At 50.3% G+C, this 16,845-nt stretch overlaps 1 protein-coding gene across 6 annotated transcripts in view; it reads left to right on the plus strand.

Annotated features, from left to right (window-relative positions):
* Window positions 1-16,671, plus strand: part of kcnj21 (potassium inwardly rectifying channel subfamily J member 21) — a 38,710-nt gene extending 22,039 nt beyond the window's left edge. For 4 of the 6 annotated variants that reach the window (XM_015336570.2, XM_069185438.1, XM_015336568.2 and 1 more), the window contains 3 exons: window positions 8,510-8,719; window positions 9,586-10,429; window positions 15,421-16,671. In XM_015336570.2, the coding sequence (XP_015192056.2) occupies window positions 8,630-8,719; window positions 9,586-10,429; window positions 15,421-15,824 (1,338 nt within the window). In that variant the 5' untranslated portion in view covers window positions 8,510-8,629 and the 3' untranslated portion in view covers window positions 15,825-16,671. Of the gene's footprint in view, window positions 1-926; window positions 4,267-6,955; window positions 8,161-8,509; window positions 8,720-9,585; window positions 10,430-15,420 lie in introns of those variants that run through there. The other 2 variants (XM_069185440.1, XM_069185439.1) reach the window with 2 other exon arrangements.
* Window positions 16,672-16,845: the final 174 nt, after the last annotated feature.

The following is a 16,845-nucleotide window of genomic DNA, read 5'->3' on the forward strand; positions in this document are numbered from 1 at the left end:
CACTTCCTTACTTTATGTAGAGTTCAACACGTTTAATCAGGGTTGGCACATTGTAACGACCCATCATTCATCATTGTGGGATTGACCTTTAAAAGACAAAAAATAAACTGAGGTAAAGCTCTGACTTTGCTCGGATATGTTAAGTATTAATGTCAGATATAAACCGGGCACCTTGTACGATACAGTAAAAACAGTTGGCGTGCATACTGCCACGTTCATGCTTTAATCTAGTCATCGGTGGCTTCATTTCAGCTGTGGTTTTACTGTGAATTCATGCTTCACCTGGCTGCTTAATTCTAGATCACACCCTGCAGTGCTGCACTGCAACACCTGGGCCCGATTCACAGTGGGGGCGATGGGGGTGGAGGTGAAGTGTGCTGTTATATAAAAGGAATAACCCAGAGCTCACTGATTGACTATCCATCCAATTCTTAACTGCTTCTTCCAATATAGGATCTCGGCTTCAGGGTGGCAATAGAGAGCAATGGGCACAGGGCAGGGTACACCCTGGACAGGGTGCCAGTCCGTCGCAGGTCAGACAGAGACACAGACGTGCACACTCACACCAGGGCCAGTTAGTCAGAAGTGAGTCCGACTAGTTCTAGAAATTGAGGTGGCCAGGGTGAGAAAACCCCGATTTCGCCAGCCTGTCTGGGAGAGGAGTCCTTGCTCTTTAAATATCCACGGGGGCCACCTTTATGCACGGGCAAAAATCTAGGAGAATTGGAACTACAGGGGAGCATAATCGAGCCCCAGATGCCATGGGAGTTTAAAAATAGCCCTAGTCCATTTCTTTTCCCTTCGGTGTGCAAGAGGTAGGCTGTTCTGATAAGCTCTCTTAGTCAGAGTGCTTGCCTGCAGTACACCGGAGAACTTGGCGTTGCTCACTTCAGGTTGGAGTGGTCTGCTCTGAGGCAGCCTCATCTGCTGAACGGCTGTCCGTTCGCTGCAATGGGCTTTTAATCGAGCCACTTGACTGACTCACGCTGCAGTAAGTGGGCCCATTTGGGCTGTGTGTTGTTTTTTTTAATATATAGAGAGCTCCAAGCCTGTTAATTAATGGGCTTTTTGAAAAACCGAAAAGAGAGAATTACTGAGTCTCCTAATGGAGTTATATAAAGAGGTGATTACACTCCATAAAGCTTTTATGGCGATATCTGAGTCCTCAATTGAGTTATTTTGCCTCCTATACCTCAAAGCAGTGTTTTCCTTATCACATAACACATTTAGATATTTTGCATGTCTTTTGTGCTTTTGTATGGCTTTAGTCTTCTTCCGCTGTTCCGGCCTTCCTCATCTGGACTGAAGTGTCAGGCGTATAAGCGGCGTGGTGGCTCTGTGGCTCAGGATCGGCGCCTGTGGCTGGGAGGTTGCCAGTTCATATCCCGCGGCCGGCAGAGGAATCCTACTCTGTTGGACTACAGCTGTTGATTCTGGGTTCACTGTGTCAGGAGTTTGAATCCCAGGTGCCCTGGGTTATCCCAGGACATCTCGGCCAGCTAGTGACCTTGAGACGTCTGGATCATAGATCACCTGTTCGGGGAATCCTTTTGGGTTCCAGCTGGCCCGCCGCACCTGGAGTGGAGGTGTGTTAGAATCAGAGGAGGCCTCAGCCAAAGCAAGACAATCCTGGGGTCTCTGGTGCAAAAGCTCCACACTGTCGAGAGGGATTTTGTGAACTTTGTACATACTGTACGTTCTCTGCTGACGCTGCAGTAATTCACAGTATAAGGTGGACATACAGCACTGGTTTGAATGCTGGACACAAGGGCTACTAAGCAACTCTGCACTGGTGTTGTATAGGCGCTGTGAAACGAAGTAACCGATTGTGTTAAAAGAAGTTATCTTTGGCAAACAGGGAAGAGGAAGATGAGTGTGATCCCAGCATGCTGCCAATCTCAAGCGTGAGAGATAAAAACAATATTTCAGGACTGTTCTAGTTTCATCGCTTTGAGAAACATACACCTAGCATATTTTAGCTTCAGACACGGACTCCCGTCGGTCTTTTAAGGGGAAGTGGAAACATTTCTCCGACGATACAGAGCGGTGGTCCCTGATAAACTTCCCGAGCAGGAGAGTCATGCCTCCTCCCAGTCCCAGCGGCCGACACAGTTCCCCGTCCGCGATGGGAGGCTCCCGAGGACAGGCGCCCTCTCCGAAGCGGGGGATCGGCTCTGCTTTGCCCTTCGCGGATCGGGACGTCTCCGCGACCGTCGTCTCGAGACGCTGACCGGCCTGTCCTCGTCTCAGCTCGTCCTCTGCTTCCGGGGGCAGGGCTGTCCCCCTGCAGCTCAAGGTCCTCGCCCTTCCATCCCGTTCTTCCTCCAACCCCCTTATCCCTGATCTCTTTGTCCTGTGGTAGGATCCGCTCGGCCTGTCCGAGGCCTTCCCCAATTCCCCCAAGAAGTGCCGGTGCTGGAAAGGCGAAGATGGAGCACACTGACCGCGCGCTGAACCGAAACGCCAGTCAGAACGGCAATATCCCTCCTCGATCAGGGCCTGCGGCCTCTCTCGCAAGCTGGGCATGAATTATGCATCCGGCAATCCAACGTACAGCAGACACGGAGTCGGAGAGAGTCAGCCGAGGGGAGAGGGAGGAGGCGAGAGTCTTAATCTTCGTTGGGGTTATTAGATTTCAGAGAAGCGTGTGGAGGAAAGATTAAGTCTGGGTATTGCTGGGCGCCGTTTAGTGTTTCGGTCTTACATCATCTGTGCCGCTGTGCGGAGCACGCCATCAAAATCCGCGGATCCGTCCCAGATCACATCGACATCTTCAAAATAGAAGTATCCACCTTTAGTGCCAGTTATGGGAGCAGGGATTTTGAACTGCAGGAGCTACAGTATATTGACAGGAGGAAAGCCAAAGCATTTTGTACGGAATCTCTTTTAGGGGCTCGGTCCAAAAGAGGAGAGCAGATGTTTTGGCAGAGCTGCCGAACAGACAGTGTGTAGGAAATAACTCGGATTGTCCAGCTGTGTTCTGTGTGGCCCTCACTGGGCATCAGAGGCCTGCGCAACACCGATATCCTTCCCCTCTCCACCTTTCCTCTCAATCTGCAGTTCTAGGTCAGCCCAGTCGCCGAGTTTAGGCTGCTGGCACAAAGGTCAGTCCAGTGCTGCAGGAAATCCCACATACTGCACTTCCACACCCTTTCCCCAGCATAACCCCTAACTCTCAAAATGCCAAACTCTTGCAAAATGGCTCTAAAAAGGCCTCGAACTTCAAGCGTAAATTTCTGCTCATCTTTTTGACTTGCATATGAGCTCTGTCTGGTTAGATTGGCCAAGACAGAAAGCCACTGAAACACGCCCCCTAGTGGCCTCCTGTCTGGTTCACAGGAGTTTGATTGAACTGTGAAGAGCACGTGGGCCGACAATCTGTTACCGGAAGGACCGGTCGCTGATCACCCGGCCTTGTCGCCTTTCATCTGTTCTAGGATCTGCGCTCCCCGGCGTGAGCAGCCTGCTCCCGCTGGGATTCGTGTTTGACATGCCGACTAATTAACTGTCCCAGAAAACGCTGGTTATACGTGCACACACACACATACAAAACGGCGTCCTCACCGCGGGATGAAAGAAACCAGGGACCGGCAGTTTGGGCCGTGTGGATCTCGGGGACAAAACGAAACCCCGTTGGAGCCTGTTTTAACAATACAGAGGAAATATCAGACCTTCAATCCGCCGGTTAGGCGATCTCATGATGGTCTTGTTCGTGCTTGCTGGGCTGAAAACTTCACAGACCACAGAACCGTGGGGAAAACCGGATTCTGCGCTCTCTCCCCGCTTTGCTGCCTTTCAACCCCATTTCCTGAGCCGCAGTTCCAGTCCCCTGCCTCTCTTGTTACACCGCTTCCTGTGCAGAGGGGAATTAAGGGGGACCCGCTACAGTACAGACAGGCAATTCAGAGAATGGGTTTTTGGCTCAGCAGTGCTCTCCGGCGCGGGACGTCGGTCTGTCCGCTGAATTCCTGCACCCAGGAGCGAGCGAGCTGGGATCGCTTGTGCTGGTCGACTGACGGGACAGAATTCCCCTCCCGGTCCTGCACGACCAACCTCCAGTCCTGATGTCCGCAGGCACGTCTCTGTCCTTCGGCGTCGATGAGGTGCGGTGTAGCAGGTGATCCGAAGTGACTGGGGGGGGTCTCGCCTCCTCGCCCGAGGCTGGACCCGCAGGACTCTGAAAGCGCTTTGCATTGAGGGCAAAAAGAAAACAAACTTGATCGGACCACCCTGAGCGACGGCAGACGGGGGGCAGCCGAGCGAGAGGTAACACGAACAGACGTCGAGCGATCTCGGGAAGAATCGGGCTTCAAGCGCTCAAGAACGGGCAGTCAAACGGAAATACCTGCTATTTATAGTCATCGACACCATTTGCGTCCCGACAAGCATTACACGTTGTTGTGAGACAGTGCGCTTTCGTCATAAAAACGGTTTCGAGCACACATTGTCCTAGCTTCACTGCCAGGAAAGCTCACGAACCCCAACGAACTGTTGTCGCTCCAGTAAAAATAAGTAAGAACGAAAGGTTAAATGATGACCTGTTCTTCCAAACCCAGGCTCCTTCACAGTTGTTGTTGTTTTTTACGTTTAGCTCTTTCTGGTCTGTATTTGTTTTTTTGTTTCCGTCGGCGAGTGAATTGAAAAGCCACAGGCCTGCGTCTCGCCTAGATTCGACGAGCGAGAAACTCGTATCATGTTTTTTTTTTCTTGGGCTGAAACCCCCAGCCGGCAGCGGCCTGAGTGATGTGTTAAATTAAAGCTTCTGGCCTGTGGGATTTCTGCAGCGCCCGAAGCTGTGCGTCCCACTCAATGACGGTTTAACAGTTTAACATTTATCGTCGCACAGAATGCAGATGATCTTCCCAGCGTTTACAACAGTGATTGATGCGGCCATTAGGTGTGTCCATGAGCCATTAGCTGAAGTGTGTCCTGCAGAAACTCTTAACTGATTAGTCTAAAATATATAAATAATATATATAATCTCAGGTCTATCACTATAATTAATAATACTACTTAATACAGTTACTGTTGTGTAATAATATCAAAACATGTATTTATAATCCATAACAAATGATATCATTATATATTATGTAGTGTATATATAAATAAATCTCAAAGACAAGAGGACGAGAGATCGGATGAATATTTTGTCGCTTCATGAGAAAAACAAAGCTGTGCGATACAGTTCGTGTGTATTTCCAGGAGAGGAGAGGATCGAGAGAATCACGACAGATCTTTGGAACTGCGGTGTCCTCCGTCTGTCTGGCGTATATGAGTTTGATCTGGATATTGATCAATTGATCCATCGATCAAGCAAGGTTGAGGCCCTGTGACCTTCAGGGTTAGAAGACGAGGCGAGGAAGCGGCACTGCCCCGGACGTCAGGAGACCGACGCTTTTCTCCACCCCGCGCGGTTGGGAAACGCGATGCCGGTTTATTGCACAGCACACGCGGCCCTATCGCCGGATTAACACGCAGCACCGCTATTGCACGGGACGCTCCGATACCCTTTCTAGAGCCCTTTAACTCCTCAGCGTCCAACTGTCGAATTAAACAAATAACGAGTTCAATCAGGTCATTAACGGCTCAAGGCCAAAGATACCTCCAGGTTCTCCGGGAGTATAGCGCCCCCTGCCGAACACACTCTTGAGAGAAGTGTGCTGAAGCCGCACACTTGGCCGTTCAGACAATTCGTGACACATTGCGGCGGCAATACCGTTATAATAGTACAGTGGTGTTGATTGCAAAACCACTCCGTCTAGTCCCTGTCTTAAATGCTAAATTGCACTGTTTCCTCCTCGTTTGCTGCTGTAACTAATAACAGCGTAGGCGCAGTGTTCATGGTCTGAAGGAATGGAGATTAGTGAATAGAAATTTAAAGGGCAGATTTCACACTTCGATGAGTGAACGGCGGGTCGGAGTTTGGTGTAAAACGGAGTCGCCCGTCCTCCAGTTACAAATCGGTATAATGTGTTAGAAATGCCGCAGATGATAAAATAAGGGACGGTACTCTATCACTCTAGCTCAATTTCCGCCGTCCTCTGTAACTAACGACTGTCTTCACTTCTCTATTAAAATCGACAAGAAACTGCGTTGTGCCGGAGGAGGGGTATCCTTCACGAGCTCCTAATTTGCTGTATTAATATGTTCTTTAGAGTCATATCGCTTCTATTGACCTTTTTTTGGGGGGGGCAGAGGCCGGTTAACCGTCTTGATAGAGCACTGCGAGGAGCTGAGGAAAAAGTCCTTCAAGGTCTCTACGGGAGGAAAGCGGGAGACGCGGAGGTTGTTATTAGTCCGTCCTGAGAAGTCTTTCCAGCTGTCGTCAATTAGGCGAAGCGGGGGGCTGGGAAATATGAAGCTAATTAGACTAGTTAATTAAAAAAGAAAAACGAAACACAAAAGAAGGCAGCCGTCTCCCAGCAGCTCACAAATGCCGCGTAGGCTCAGAAAAAGCCCTTTGTGAAAAAAAAATGTGACGAGTTGGTAATTAGCGATATTAATACCTCGGGTCCTCGTTTTACAGTAAACCAGATCTATTAGCGCCGATAACGTTATAAGAGCTATGGGCGCTTTTGATTGTTTCTAAGAGCGTGGGCCTATTAAATTAAATTTGGTGGGGGGGGGGTGTTGAGACACATCAGGCCTGTTTGCCTCATTTTCACTCCTCCACCTCCCCTCCCCGCTAATTCATTACTGCTTTGCGACGACGCCTGACTGCCGTGTTGACGTTTTTCAGCAGGTGAAAAGTATTGCATACATCTCTCTCGGAGCGCTCAGCCCTCCCGAGCCGGCAAGTGGTGCTCAGTTCTGGTCCTGAAGGAGCGACGTGTCTTCCGGGCTCTGCAGCAACCGCTTCGCCGATTCCAGGCTGACTGAACTCGATTTTCAGTGTGAATCTCACTTTAAAAAAAAACAAAAAAAAATTAAAATTGCTTTCGGCTCAGGGAAAGTGAACTGGGCAGTGTGTGTGTGTGTGTGCGCGCGCACACGGGTCATGACACCATGACGTGGAGCTGCGCGCATTAAAAATTCAATTCCCCAAAGAAATATGATGATAATAAAACAAACACGGTCGTCAATTGAAAAATGCTAAATCGACCACATGAGACCGGCTGCGAGAGGCCCAACTTGGTTGTGTGCGTTATTACTGCTACTCGATCATCGATATCTGTGCTCTTGTAGTCTCGTACCTCGCTGCTCCTGCTCGCTCGACACTCAGTCTCTATGACCGGGCTCGTCGAATCGCTGTCCCGGTCTTTCGGATCTCTGTGCTTCCACGAGGATGACTATATTAACAAAAATAATTTCAGGTTTACAGTTTAGTGCGCACGAGTTTTTGTCACTGGGGAAAAGGTTTTGCGCACACAGGCCATTAAGAATTAGAGGGAACACTGGAACTGCGATATTGAATTGATCTCAACCCTGCATTAACTGGTGATTTTCAGAGTTGCCCTTATTCAGGTGTCTGAGCTGGGATATGACCCAGCGTGGGTGTCTCATACCTGTGTCTGATCATCATAAACTGGTCAGGGGCTAACAGCTGTTTAGAGCTGGAGAGAAATAAGGGGGGGAAATTCCTAATTAGCAAGTTAGGAAGTGACTGGGGCATCACAGTGGCACTGTGGCCTTGCAGGACTGGGGCCCTGGGGTCAACTTCCCAGCCTGAGGTGCTGTCTGTGTGGAGTTTGCATGTTCTCCCCAAGCTTGCATGGCTTTCTCCAGGTGCGCTCGTGTTCCCCACAGTCCACAATAATGCTGATGGGTTCATTGGCTGGCCTCTGGGAAAACTGACCCGTGTTTCTGTGTGTCTGCCTTATGATGGACTGGCGTCCCACCTTGCGCCTGTTGCTTGCTGGATAACCCTGCAGTTAGAAAATGGATGGAGTACAGACTGCATGAAGCTTGGTGTGCCGGAGCTAGGGTCTTTTTAAAACCAAGGCCTTTAACAAGCAAGCAGATCCAGTGCAGACACTGATGAGTGCAGGTGTTAAGGGCTCAGCAGGACACAACCTAGCAGATTCAGGGTCCTGCAGGACCAGGACTGCAAATACCTTTTCTTTTTCTTTTTTTGAGGCTTCAGTATCGCTGCTTTTATGCATCAAGTTTAACCAGAGGAAATAAACATCAGTTTCCGAGACGACTCTTTTAAAACTGAAGGTAACTTTGCGGAACGGAAGAGAGTTTGCAACGATTTCATTTAAAAAGGGCAAGACTGTAAAAGTGTCTTTTCACAGAGTAAAATCTGAGCACCATTCACCGTTAGCAATTGGAAACGTTCCAAGCTGTTAAGTCCTTCCGAGACTACATCAGAGTCTCATTTTTCTTTAGTGTAGTTTTGGCAGACTCGCTGGAGTTTATGCAAAATGAGTTTTGTATCCAAGCAAGAAAGGAAAGGAAGTGAAAGTGGTTCAGCATCATGTTTCACTCTTTTTAACAGTAAATGATCTGGTTAAAGAACTGGTGTGCTTTTATTACACTGTCTGATACTGTTTTTCCTCTCTTACAGCTGGCCGGCCTGTCTCCCTGTCCCCCCTCCCTCAATCTCCCAGCCCTAGTAGTCTGTCGCCCAGTCCAGGGTGCTCTTCTGGGGGCACAGGCAGGAAACTGTGGCCCAGGCTCCTAGGAGATGAGCAGCTATAAAGGCCGCATGGGGCAAGATGTGGAAAACCAGGGCAACAATTTGCCCAAACAGCGCTGGGATGCCCCCAAGGACAAGGTGGTGCCCTCTTTTAATATTCACATTGTCTTCCAGTACCACCCTCTCCCCATCTTTTCCACTTTTTACTATACTTGACTCCACTTGACAAGTAGGGGGCTTTTCTGCCAAACTAATACTGTCTCAAACCCACCCCACTAAGACTGCTGTCAGCCAGCTCAGAGACGTGTTGCGATCAGGAATTTCTCAGATCCTGGCTCACAATCTGCCCTCTCAGTGCAGTGCAAACCCGCAGCTGAAAGAAAACTAGTAATAATAATAATAATAATTGCTTACACTTATATAGCAGTTTCGGACACTCCACCCAAAGCTCTTCACAGGTAATGGGGATCCCCTCCACCACCACCAATGTGCAGCCCCACCTGGATGATGCGACGGCAGCCATAGTGCGCCAGAACGCTCCCCACACATCAGCTCTCAGTGGGGAGGAGAGCAGAGTGATGAAGCCAGTTCAGAGAGGGGGATTATTAGGAGGCCATGATTGGTAAGGGCCAATGGGAAATTTGGCCAGTACACTGGGGTTACACCCCTACTCTTTTCGAGAAACGCCCTGGGACTTTTAATGACCACAGACAGTCAGGACCTCGGTTTTACGTCTCATTCAAAGGACAGCGCCTGTTTACAGTCTAGTGTCCCCGTCACTATACTGGGGCATTAGGACCCACATGGACCGCAGGGTGAGCGCCCCCTGCTGGCCCCACTAACACCTCTTCCAGCAGCAACCTTAGTTTTCCCCAGGTGGTCTCCCATCCAGGTACTGACCAGGCTCACACTGCTGGGCTCCAGTGGGCTGCCAGGTGAGAGTTGGCAGGTCCCCTTGGCCAGCAGGGATGCCGCGTCACTAACGGCCACTGTTGTCGTTTCAGGTGCCCACGGACCGCACGCTGGTGGTGGGCGCCGGGGAGCCGGGCAAGAAGCGCCGCCAGCGCTATGTGGAGAAGGACGGGAAGTGCAACGTGCACCACGGCAACGTGCGCGAGACGTACCGCTACCTGAGCGACATCTTCACCACCCTGGTGGACCTGAAGTGGCGCTTCAACCTGCTGGTCTTCACCATGGTCTACACCACCACCTGGATCTTCTTCGGCTTCATCTGGTGGCTCATCGCCTACATCCGGGGGGACCTGGAGCACGCCGAGGACCGCGACTGGACCCCCTGCGTCAACAACCTCAACGGCTTCGTCTCGGCCTTCCTCTTCTCCATCGAGACCGAGACCACCATCGGCTACGGCTACAGGGTCATCACGGACAAGTGCCCCGAGGGCATCGTCCTGCTCCTGGTGCAGGCCATCCTGGGCTCCATCGTCAACGCCTTCATGGTGGGCTGCATGTTCGTGAAGATCTCGCAGCCCAAGAAGCGGGCCGAGACCCTCATGTTCTCCCACAAGGCCGTCATCTCGCTGCGGGACGGCCGGCTGTGCCTGATGTTCCGCGTGGGGGACCTGCGCAACTCCCACATCGTGGAGGCCTCCATCCGGGCCAAGCTCATCAAGTCCAAGCAGACCAAGGAAGGGGAGTTCATCCCCCTCAACCAGACGGACATCAACGTGGGCTTCGACACGGGCGACGACCGCCTCTTCCTGGTCTCGCCCCTCATCATCTCCCACGAGTTCAACGAGCACAGCCCCTTCTGGGAGATCTCCCAGGCCCAGCTGGCCAAGGAGGAGTTCGAGATCGTGGTCATCCTGGAGGGCATGGTGGAGGCCACCGGTAAGCGAAGCCGCCCGGGGGAAAACCCACACGAGCCCGAAGGCAGCATACCAACGCCACACAGAGAGCAGCCCAGGGCTAGAATCGAACCCGGGGCCCGCAATGCTAACCCCTGTGCCACTGTGCCACCCTAACGCAAAAAAAAATAATCAAAAAATAAAAATGATCTTAACAAGAACCTCTAATCGCCTGCTCTCATGAAAAGGGCCATAGAGTCTCTTTATGGTCAAGTAGTCCGGGCCAAAGTTTAACAAGACCTCCTAAAACACTGTGCGTCCTGTGGGCACACTAATCTATAGGAAAGAGCGCCACCTACTGGTCCACCAAACCATGTGCAATTGCAGCCAGAAGTTTTTAGAGGTCTCCCACTGCTTGGCTAGTGAGACCTGGTCACAAAGGGGCAATACAGCGGACAGATTAACCTTGTGCAGCCTATACAACACATGAGCTCATTCACTGTAGCAGCACACCAGCCTCGAGCTGCTCTCCCACTGCAGGACAAGAGAGCACGGCCTTCTGGTTGCAAGACTGGAGGGGGGCTCGTTGCATCGTGTTGATAACAATGGGCAATTCCAAGGAGAGGCATTAACAGGGATGTGACTGGAAAACGTAAATGAAGCTCTGTGTGAATTATGAGGTAATTTCTAGCTGCCTATGAGCACACAGCAGGCAGATAGAGATGGCCTCAGCTCGCAGTCTGCTGGGGATTTGAACATTGGAAAAACGGTCATTGATCCTCAATCCCAGATATCGAAATAGGATTTGTTTTGTCTCTTTATGAAGACGATTACTTCTCTTTCCTCTCTGAGAAAACAGATTGGGGAAGGGTGGATAACTGGGTTTAAGGAAAGCAACAAGAAGATCTGAAGATATCAAAAAAGTACAGATGTAGTTTTGACATCCCTTCTGATCTCCAGAAGGGAAGCTTATCACAGATTGCAATGGTATCAAAACTGACAGTCAGACGGAATAGCTGTCACCAGCTTTCTGTGTGATCTAAGCTTAGTTCGCATTTATAGAGCTTTTATGCTCCAGCTGTTTGTATCACGATGAAGAGAGAAACATAATCTAGATGCTACATATTCTAGATTTCACTCGAAAAGCAAGTGAAGCCCTTGTGTGGGGGTTGTGAAAGGTATAATACTTCATTATGCATTTCTGCCATGCAATTTACTTTCCATCGCTTTGCAGTTTTTGCAAGAAGTAAAATTAAATGCTGTGCTAAATGTGTGTCCAGATGAGCGGCAACTTATTCTGCTGGGTGAAGATGACTTTTCTGGTCTTTAAGAAGGTTTGTTCCGTTTCCTCTTCACCCTCAGTTAAATACAGGAACAGTATTCCTTGGCTGACATATACGGGGGTGTTTATGTATCTGTCCTCTTTTGGTCCTGAACTCTGAGACTTCAACAGGGGGTGGCAGTGTCCTGCTGATCACAGAGTGGGCAGGCAGAGCTAAGGAGCGGAAGCTAATTAAAAAAAGAGTCTGTGTGCGGTTGATCAGGACGGGGCCTTCTTCCTCTGTCGAGTAAAAATCCACTGGAGACCCTTGTGCTGAGCAGAAGAGGAGTTTATTGTATAGAAAGCAGGTAGTTATTATTGGCCTTCTACACAAACTAATTCTTTGGGATTCTCAAAACAAGCATTCTTTGTGTCCGCAGGCCCCTAGTCTTATCAGCAGCAGATACCGAAATGTCGACGCTGGCGTTGTGCTGCCAGCAAAAGAGAAAGACTTTTTTACCCCTCACCTTGATCTCCCTCTCTGCCCCCCTGACCCTGGCCCGGTTCGGCCCGGTTCAGCACTCCTCACAATCTCGCACGTGACCTCCAGCTGTGTGGTCATCGATGGGCTTCCAGGCAAACACTGCGTCGTTCGGTAGTGGCGATTGAACAGTTCGCTTCAGCAGGGCTTGGAGGCCTTGATTAAAGGAACACAGAGGATACGATGAGAAAAAACACACCTGACCTCGATAGGAAAACTGGTCATTCTGTGCCGCTTAAAGTAAAAATACCCCCACGAAACTGCCCTGCACCCACTGCTGTCACGCTATGACACGCTGACACATGATTCTCAGTGTGAGGAGCCCCACAGCACAGCAGCTCACGCTGACTGACAGGACGTGGCTAGGGAGAACGCAATTCAACGCTACTCCAGCTTGAAAAGCGTTCAGGGACTCATCCCCGTCTGCGGCTAACAGGCTTTCCCGTCCAAATCCCCGTTCCATCCCGCGATGAGCTGACAGGAAGTCAGCAGCCAGAAGACGGGTCTGAGGAGAGCCACGCGGGACCCGTGCGGAGATCGTGACCGCTTACCAGAACAGCGCGGCGGCTGCTGTCGTCTCTGAAGCACCGGGGTCTTTCCAGAACTAGGCTGCGTGAGATCCTGAGGTCGGCTCGCTCCTCGCCTGCGAGCAGGCTGAACTGGGTGGAATAATCTCCTCTCGCCCGTGACCGCTCTCTTGAAAACATGACGTCGGACCGCAGTAGTAGACGATACAGTAGGTTGCACACGGGCCACGCAGAGCAGCTCAGAAGTCCGTAAATATTAAAAACAGCAGGAGAAAGAGTACAGTACGTGTAGTAACTACAGTACTACACGTACTGAATTGTAGTACAGTACGTGTAGTTACTACAGTACTACACATACTGAATTGTAGTACAGTATGTGTAGTTACTACAGTACTATCCGTACTGAGTTGTAGTACAGTGCGTGTAGTTACCATACAGTCTGCATGGGGTGTTTCAGAGGACCAAGGTTCAGATTCCAGTGTTACGCCTTTGCATTAGCTGAGAAACTCTCCGATTCTTTCAAAAACTCGGGCCGAATTCTTTTAAAAAAAAATCCCAATTCCTAATCATATTCAACCACGCCTTGTTTTCTAACCTTCGGGTCTCATTAAGTCTCAGGGATGTTCGCAAACAGAAATACTTAGTGAATGACAAGTCCCGACGATCCCCTGTTAAGATGGGGACAAACATCTTGAGCAGGGAGAAATCCCCCGGACTGTGGGCCCGGAAGGCACAATGTGCTCTGGAAATATCTGCTCTACGGGCTCTGAGCTGGGCTTATGAAGCGGGATGCTCTAACAAGGGAAGATAAATAATTAAATTGCCAGCAGGCATGAGTGCTATCCAACCCCTAATCCCTGTGCGGCATGTTTCTAATACCAGAAAACTGGTAGTATTGATCTGATGCGTTAGCCAGACAACTCCAGGGACATGAGTGGATAATAGATCTGGCTGATCGGACAGATCGGACACCTGATCGGCAGCCCATCGGTTCGGCTGCTCATTACGAACCCACGCAGCTGCTTCTAATTAGAGCCCCGCGCACCCCCTCCCAGTGGGTCGTCCTTACGGGGTCCTTACAGTGACCGATGCTGCAGTGATAGAAACTGTCGCACGTCTTAAAGGGGCATCTTAACAATCAGTCATGGAAAGGTACCGCATGAAGCCTCCTGTTCGGTGGATTCTTGGAGTGCTCCTTCTCGGCTGATGTTGTTTTTGGGCTCCAAGGCCGACTCAAACCATCTCTGACTTGTGCCGCCTGTCGATTGAACCTCTTGCTCCTTTGCTCTATGGAGTGGTGGTCTCGGAAGTTTCAGGGTGCAGGTGGGCAACTGGCAGTGGGCTGGAGCGGCTGACATCATCCTGAGCAGTCAGTGTCTCCAGGCAGAAACCGCTTGAAGTGAGAGGTGGGGGACACATATTACAGTCGCACAGCATTCTGAAGCCCGCAGGTGTCACTGGCTTCCTTCCTCCCTTCCTTCCACTTGACCCTTGAATAATCCTTTCAAAGTGGCCCAAGCAGAGACACAGAAATTAAACGACCCAACGTAACACTGGATTTCAAACATTACTGCTAAGAAACTGAAATTTCGGTCCATTTAAATATGCTAATTCCATATCGTGTTCAACGGTCTTACTTTTCTCTTTGCTTTGGTTAATATCTCGTGGAAATGATTTACAGAAACACGGAGGCGAAAAGAAACACTCCTCGTGTGATCCATGAATAGAAATCAGGTTCACAACAAACAGCCAAATGCCCTTTCCTGTCAGCGCAGGGGGGGAGACCTCACTGCACGAGGGAGCTGTTGGGAGGTGTTCTGCGCTCTGACAGCAGGTCTGCCTCGAGGGTCAGATCATCTTCACAGCGCTTAAAGCTCCTGAGAAATTGCATTCCTGTTAATTTGGAATCAAAGTAATTGCATGCCAACGCCTGTCATCCCCAGTACTCCCATCACCCATACAGACAGAGCAGCTACAAGCTGTGTTCTCAGCGTTAATCAAGGATTACGAGACACGCATTCACAGCCACTGTGTACTAAAACCGCATTTCTGTCATGGCCTGCTCACTGCTGTATGTATGGAGGCCTCTGTATGGTTTGTGAAAGGAGAACTGGAACCCTGTGTCTTTGATTAATTCAATAGAACACTTTAACTAAGCCGTGAAACACGGAATGTTTAAGCAAAACGTTTCCATTCTCCTTAATTGAAAGTTAGCTGATTGAAAAGATTATCAAAACTCGACCACCCAACATAAAACTAAAACTCAACCCTTTCTGCTAAGAACTGTCATGTAGGTCCATTTAAATATGCTAATTCCATATAACACTCAACGGTATTACATGGAGTCTGGTAGCACTTAAGAATACAATCAGGTTAGAAGCAAGAGGCAGGCCACTGGACTCGGCATGTTAATTTGGCTGCCAGTCGCTAATCTGATACTTCCCGGTACCTCGGTTTTGAAGAGACATCAGTGGTTTGTCAGAGTAAATGATTAAACTGAGCGCTTTGTCCTCAGAATGTCTTGACGCTCAGGAAACATCTCAAACCAAGCCGATGTCACATGCCCTCCTCTTGCTGCTCGGACGGATTGAACAGTGGTCTGGTGCATTTGCAGCAGGGTAGAACTATTGGGTGCTGACCCTTGACCTTTGACCACCCACCCACCCACCTCTGACCTTTGACCTCTTGCTCGTTTTTGCCGGCAGGGATGACGTGCCAGGCGCGCAGCTCCTACCTGGACTCGGAGGTCATGTGGGGTCAGCGCTTCATGCCGGTGCTGACCCTTGAGGAGGGCTTCTACGAGGTGGACTATGACACCTTCCACAACACCTACGACACCCCCACCCCCTCCTGCTCGGCCAAGGAGCTGGCAGAGCTGGCCAAGAAGGGGGAGGCCATCCCCCTGCCCCCGGCCGACCCCCCCAAGCTGGCCACTGGGCCGGGCAGGGACACGGAGCTGCCGGAGGGACCGGGGACGAGGGCCGGGGAAGAGGAAGAGGGAGGCGGAGGAGAGGAGGAGGAGGTGTTCAGGAGGGACTCGGAGGAGGGGAGAGGGGAGGCGCAAAATGTCACCAACGGGGATGTCAACAAAATGGAGAATGGAGAGTAACCCCCCCCCCCCCCCCCGCCCCCTCCCCCAGCAAAAAATAAAATAAGCCCCCATATGCCCCTTTCCGTAAAGCAGAACCACACTGCAGGTACTATAGCAGCTGCAGAACTTGCTTCTGAGACGACTGTGTCCTTCTTTTATTTCTCCTTTGCCTTAAGGTTTGAGCGTGACGCACGTTCACCCTTTCGCAAAATCCATTCCTGTCCGTGTCCGCGCCCAGCTCCCGGAAGTCCGTCGGATGGCATGTCCTCCTCTGCAAAGGGGATCTGTATCAAAATCTCAAAAAAGCTCAATAGATTTGGCGTCTACATCTTTGTGCAATTTTTTTTCATGTTCTCAGTGCTTTTTTGTTCGCGGGTCATTTATCAAGTCAAAAGCATGCGTATCTCAGGCCTTCAGCCAAAGGGTTTGCAGCCAGAGCCAGGTGACATCACTTTGTGTCTGGTCTCCTGCCCCACTGACTCCAGCAGATGGCTGGCGTTTCTGTTACAGATGCCCTTTCGCCTGCAGGCTCCCGCAGGACGCCGAGCTCTGGGCGGACCACGGTCAGTAATGTCTCAGCCAATCGCGTGCCTCCACATGGGGAATCTTGATCCTGATTGGTCAGCACTTCAGCCAATCCTATCACCAGTACTTGTCAGACTCCTGTGGGTTCTCAGTGACATCAGCAAGCAAAGTGCTCCAATCAGTACTGGCTCTCCCGTAAGGCACTATGGAGCTTGTGATGTGTCCAAAGACAATAGAAAAATATTTGGCAATTCCAAATTGAATACTTGAATCACAAAGGAACAGCCGGTTCACTTCTGATAGCAGCTTTTTTAGCAGGAATAAACGTATGTTGAAAGCACATCTGTTCAATCCTTATGCATATAACTGGTCCAATTAAGTCACAAGAGAGCTCAGATGGACCGCTAACCAGAAGACCTGCTGGGAAACATCTGTCAAGGGATTCAGCTGAACGGTGAGTGGAAACAGAATTTGGAAGCCAACACAGACGTGTGTGCTTTATCATAAAGGAGAG

Source organism: Lepisosteus oculatus, chromosome 27 (assembly GCF_040954835.1).
Source record: "Lepisosteus oculatus isolate fLepOcu1 chromosome 27, fLepOcu1.hap2, whole genome shotgun sequence".
Taxonomy (NCBI): Eukaryota; Metazoa; Chordata; class Actinopteri; order Semionotiformes; family Lepisosteidae; genus Lepisosteus; species Lepisosteus oculatus.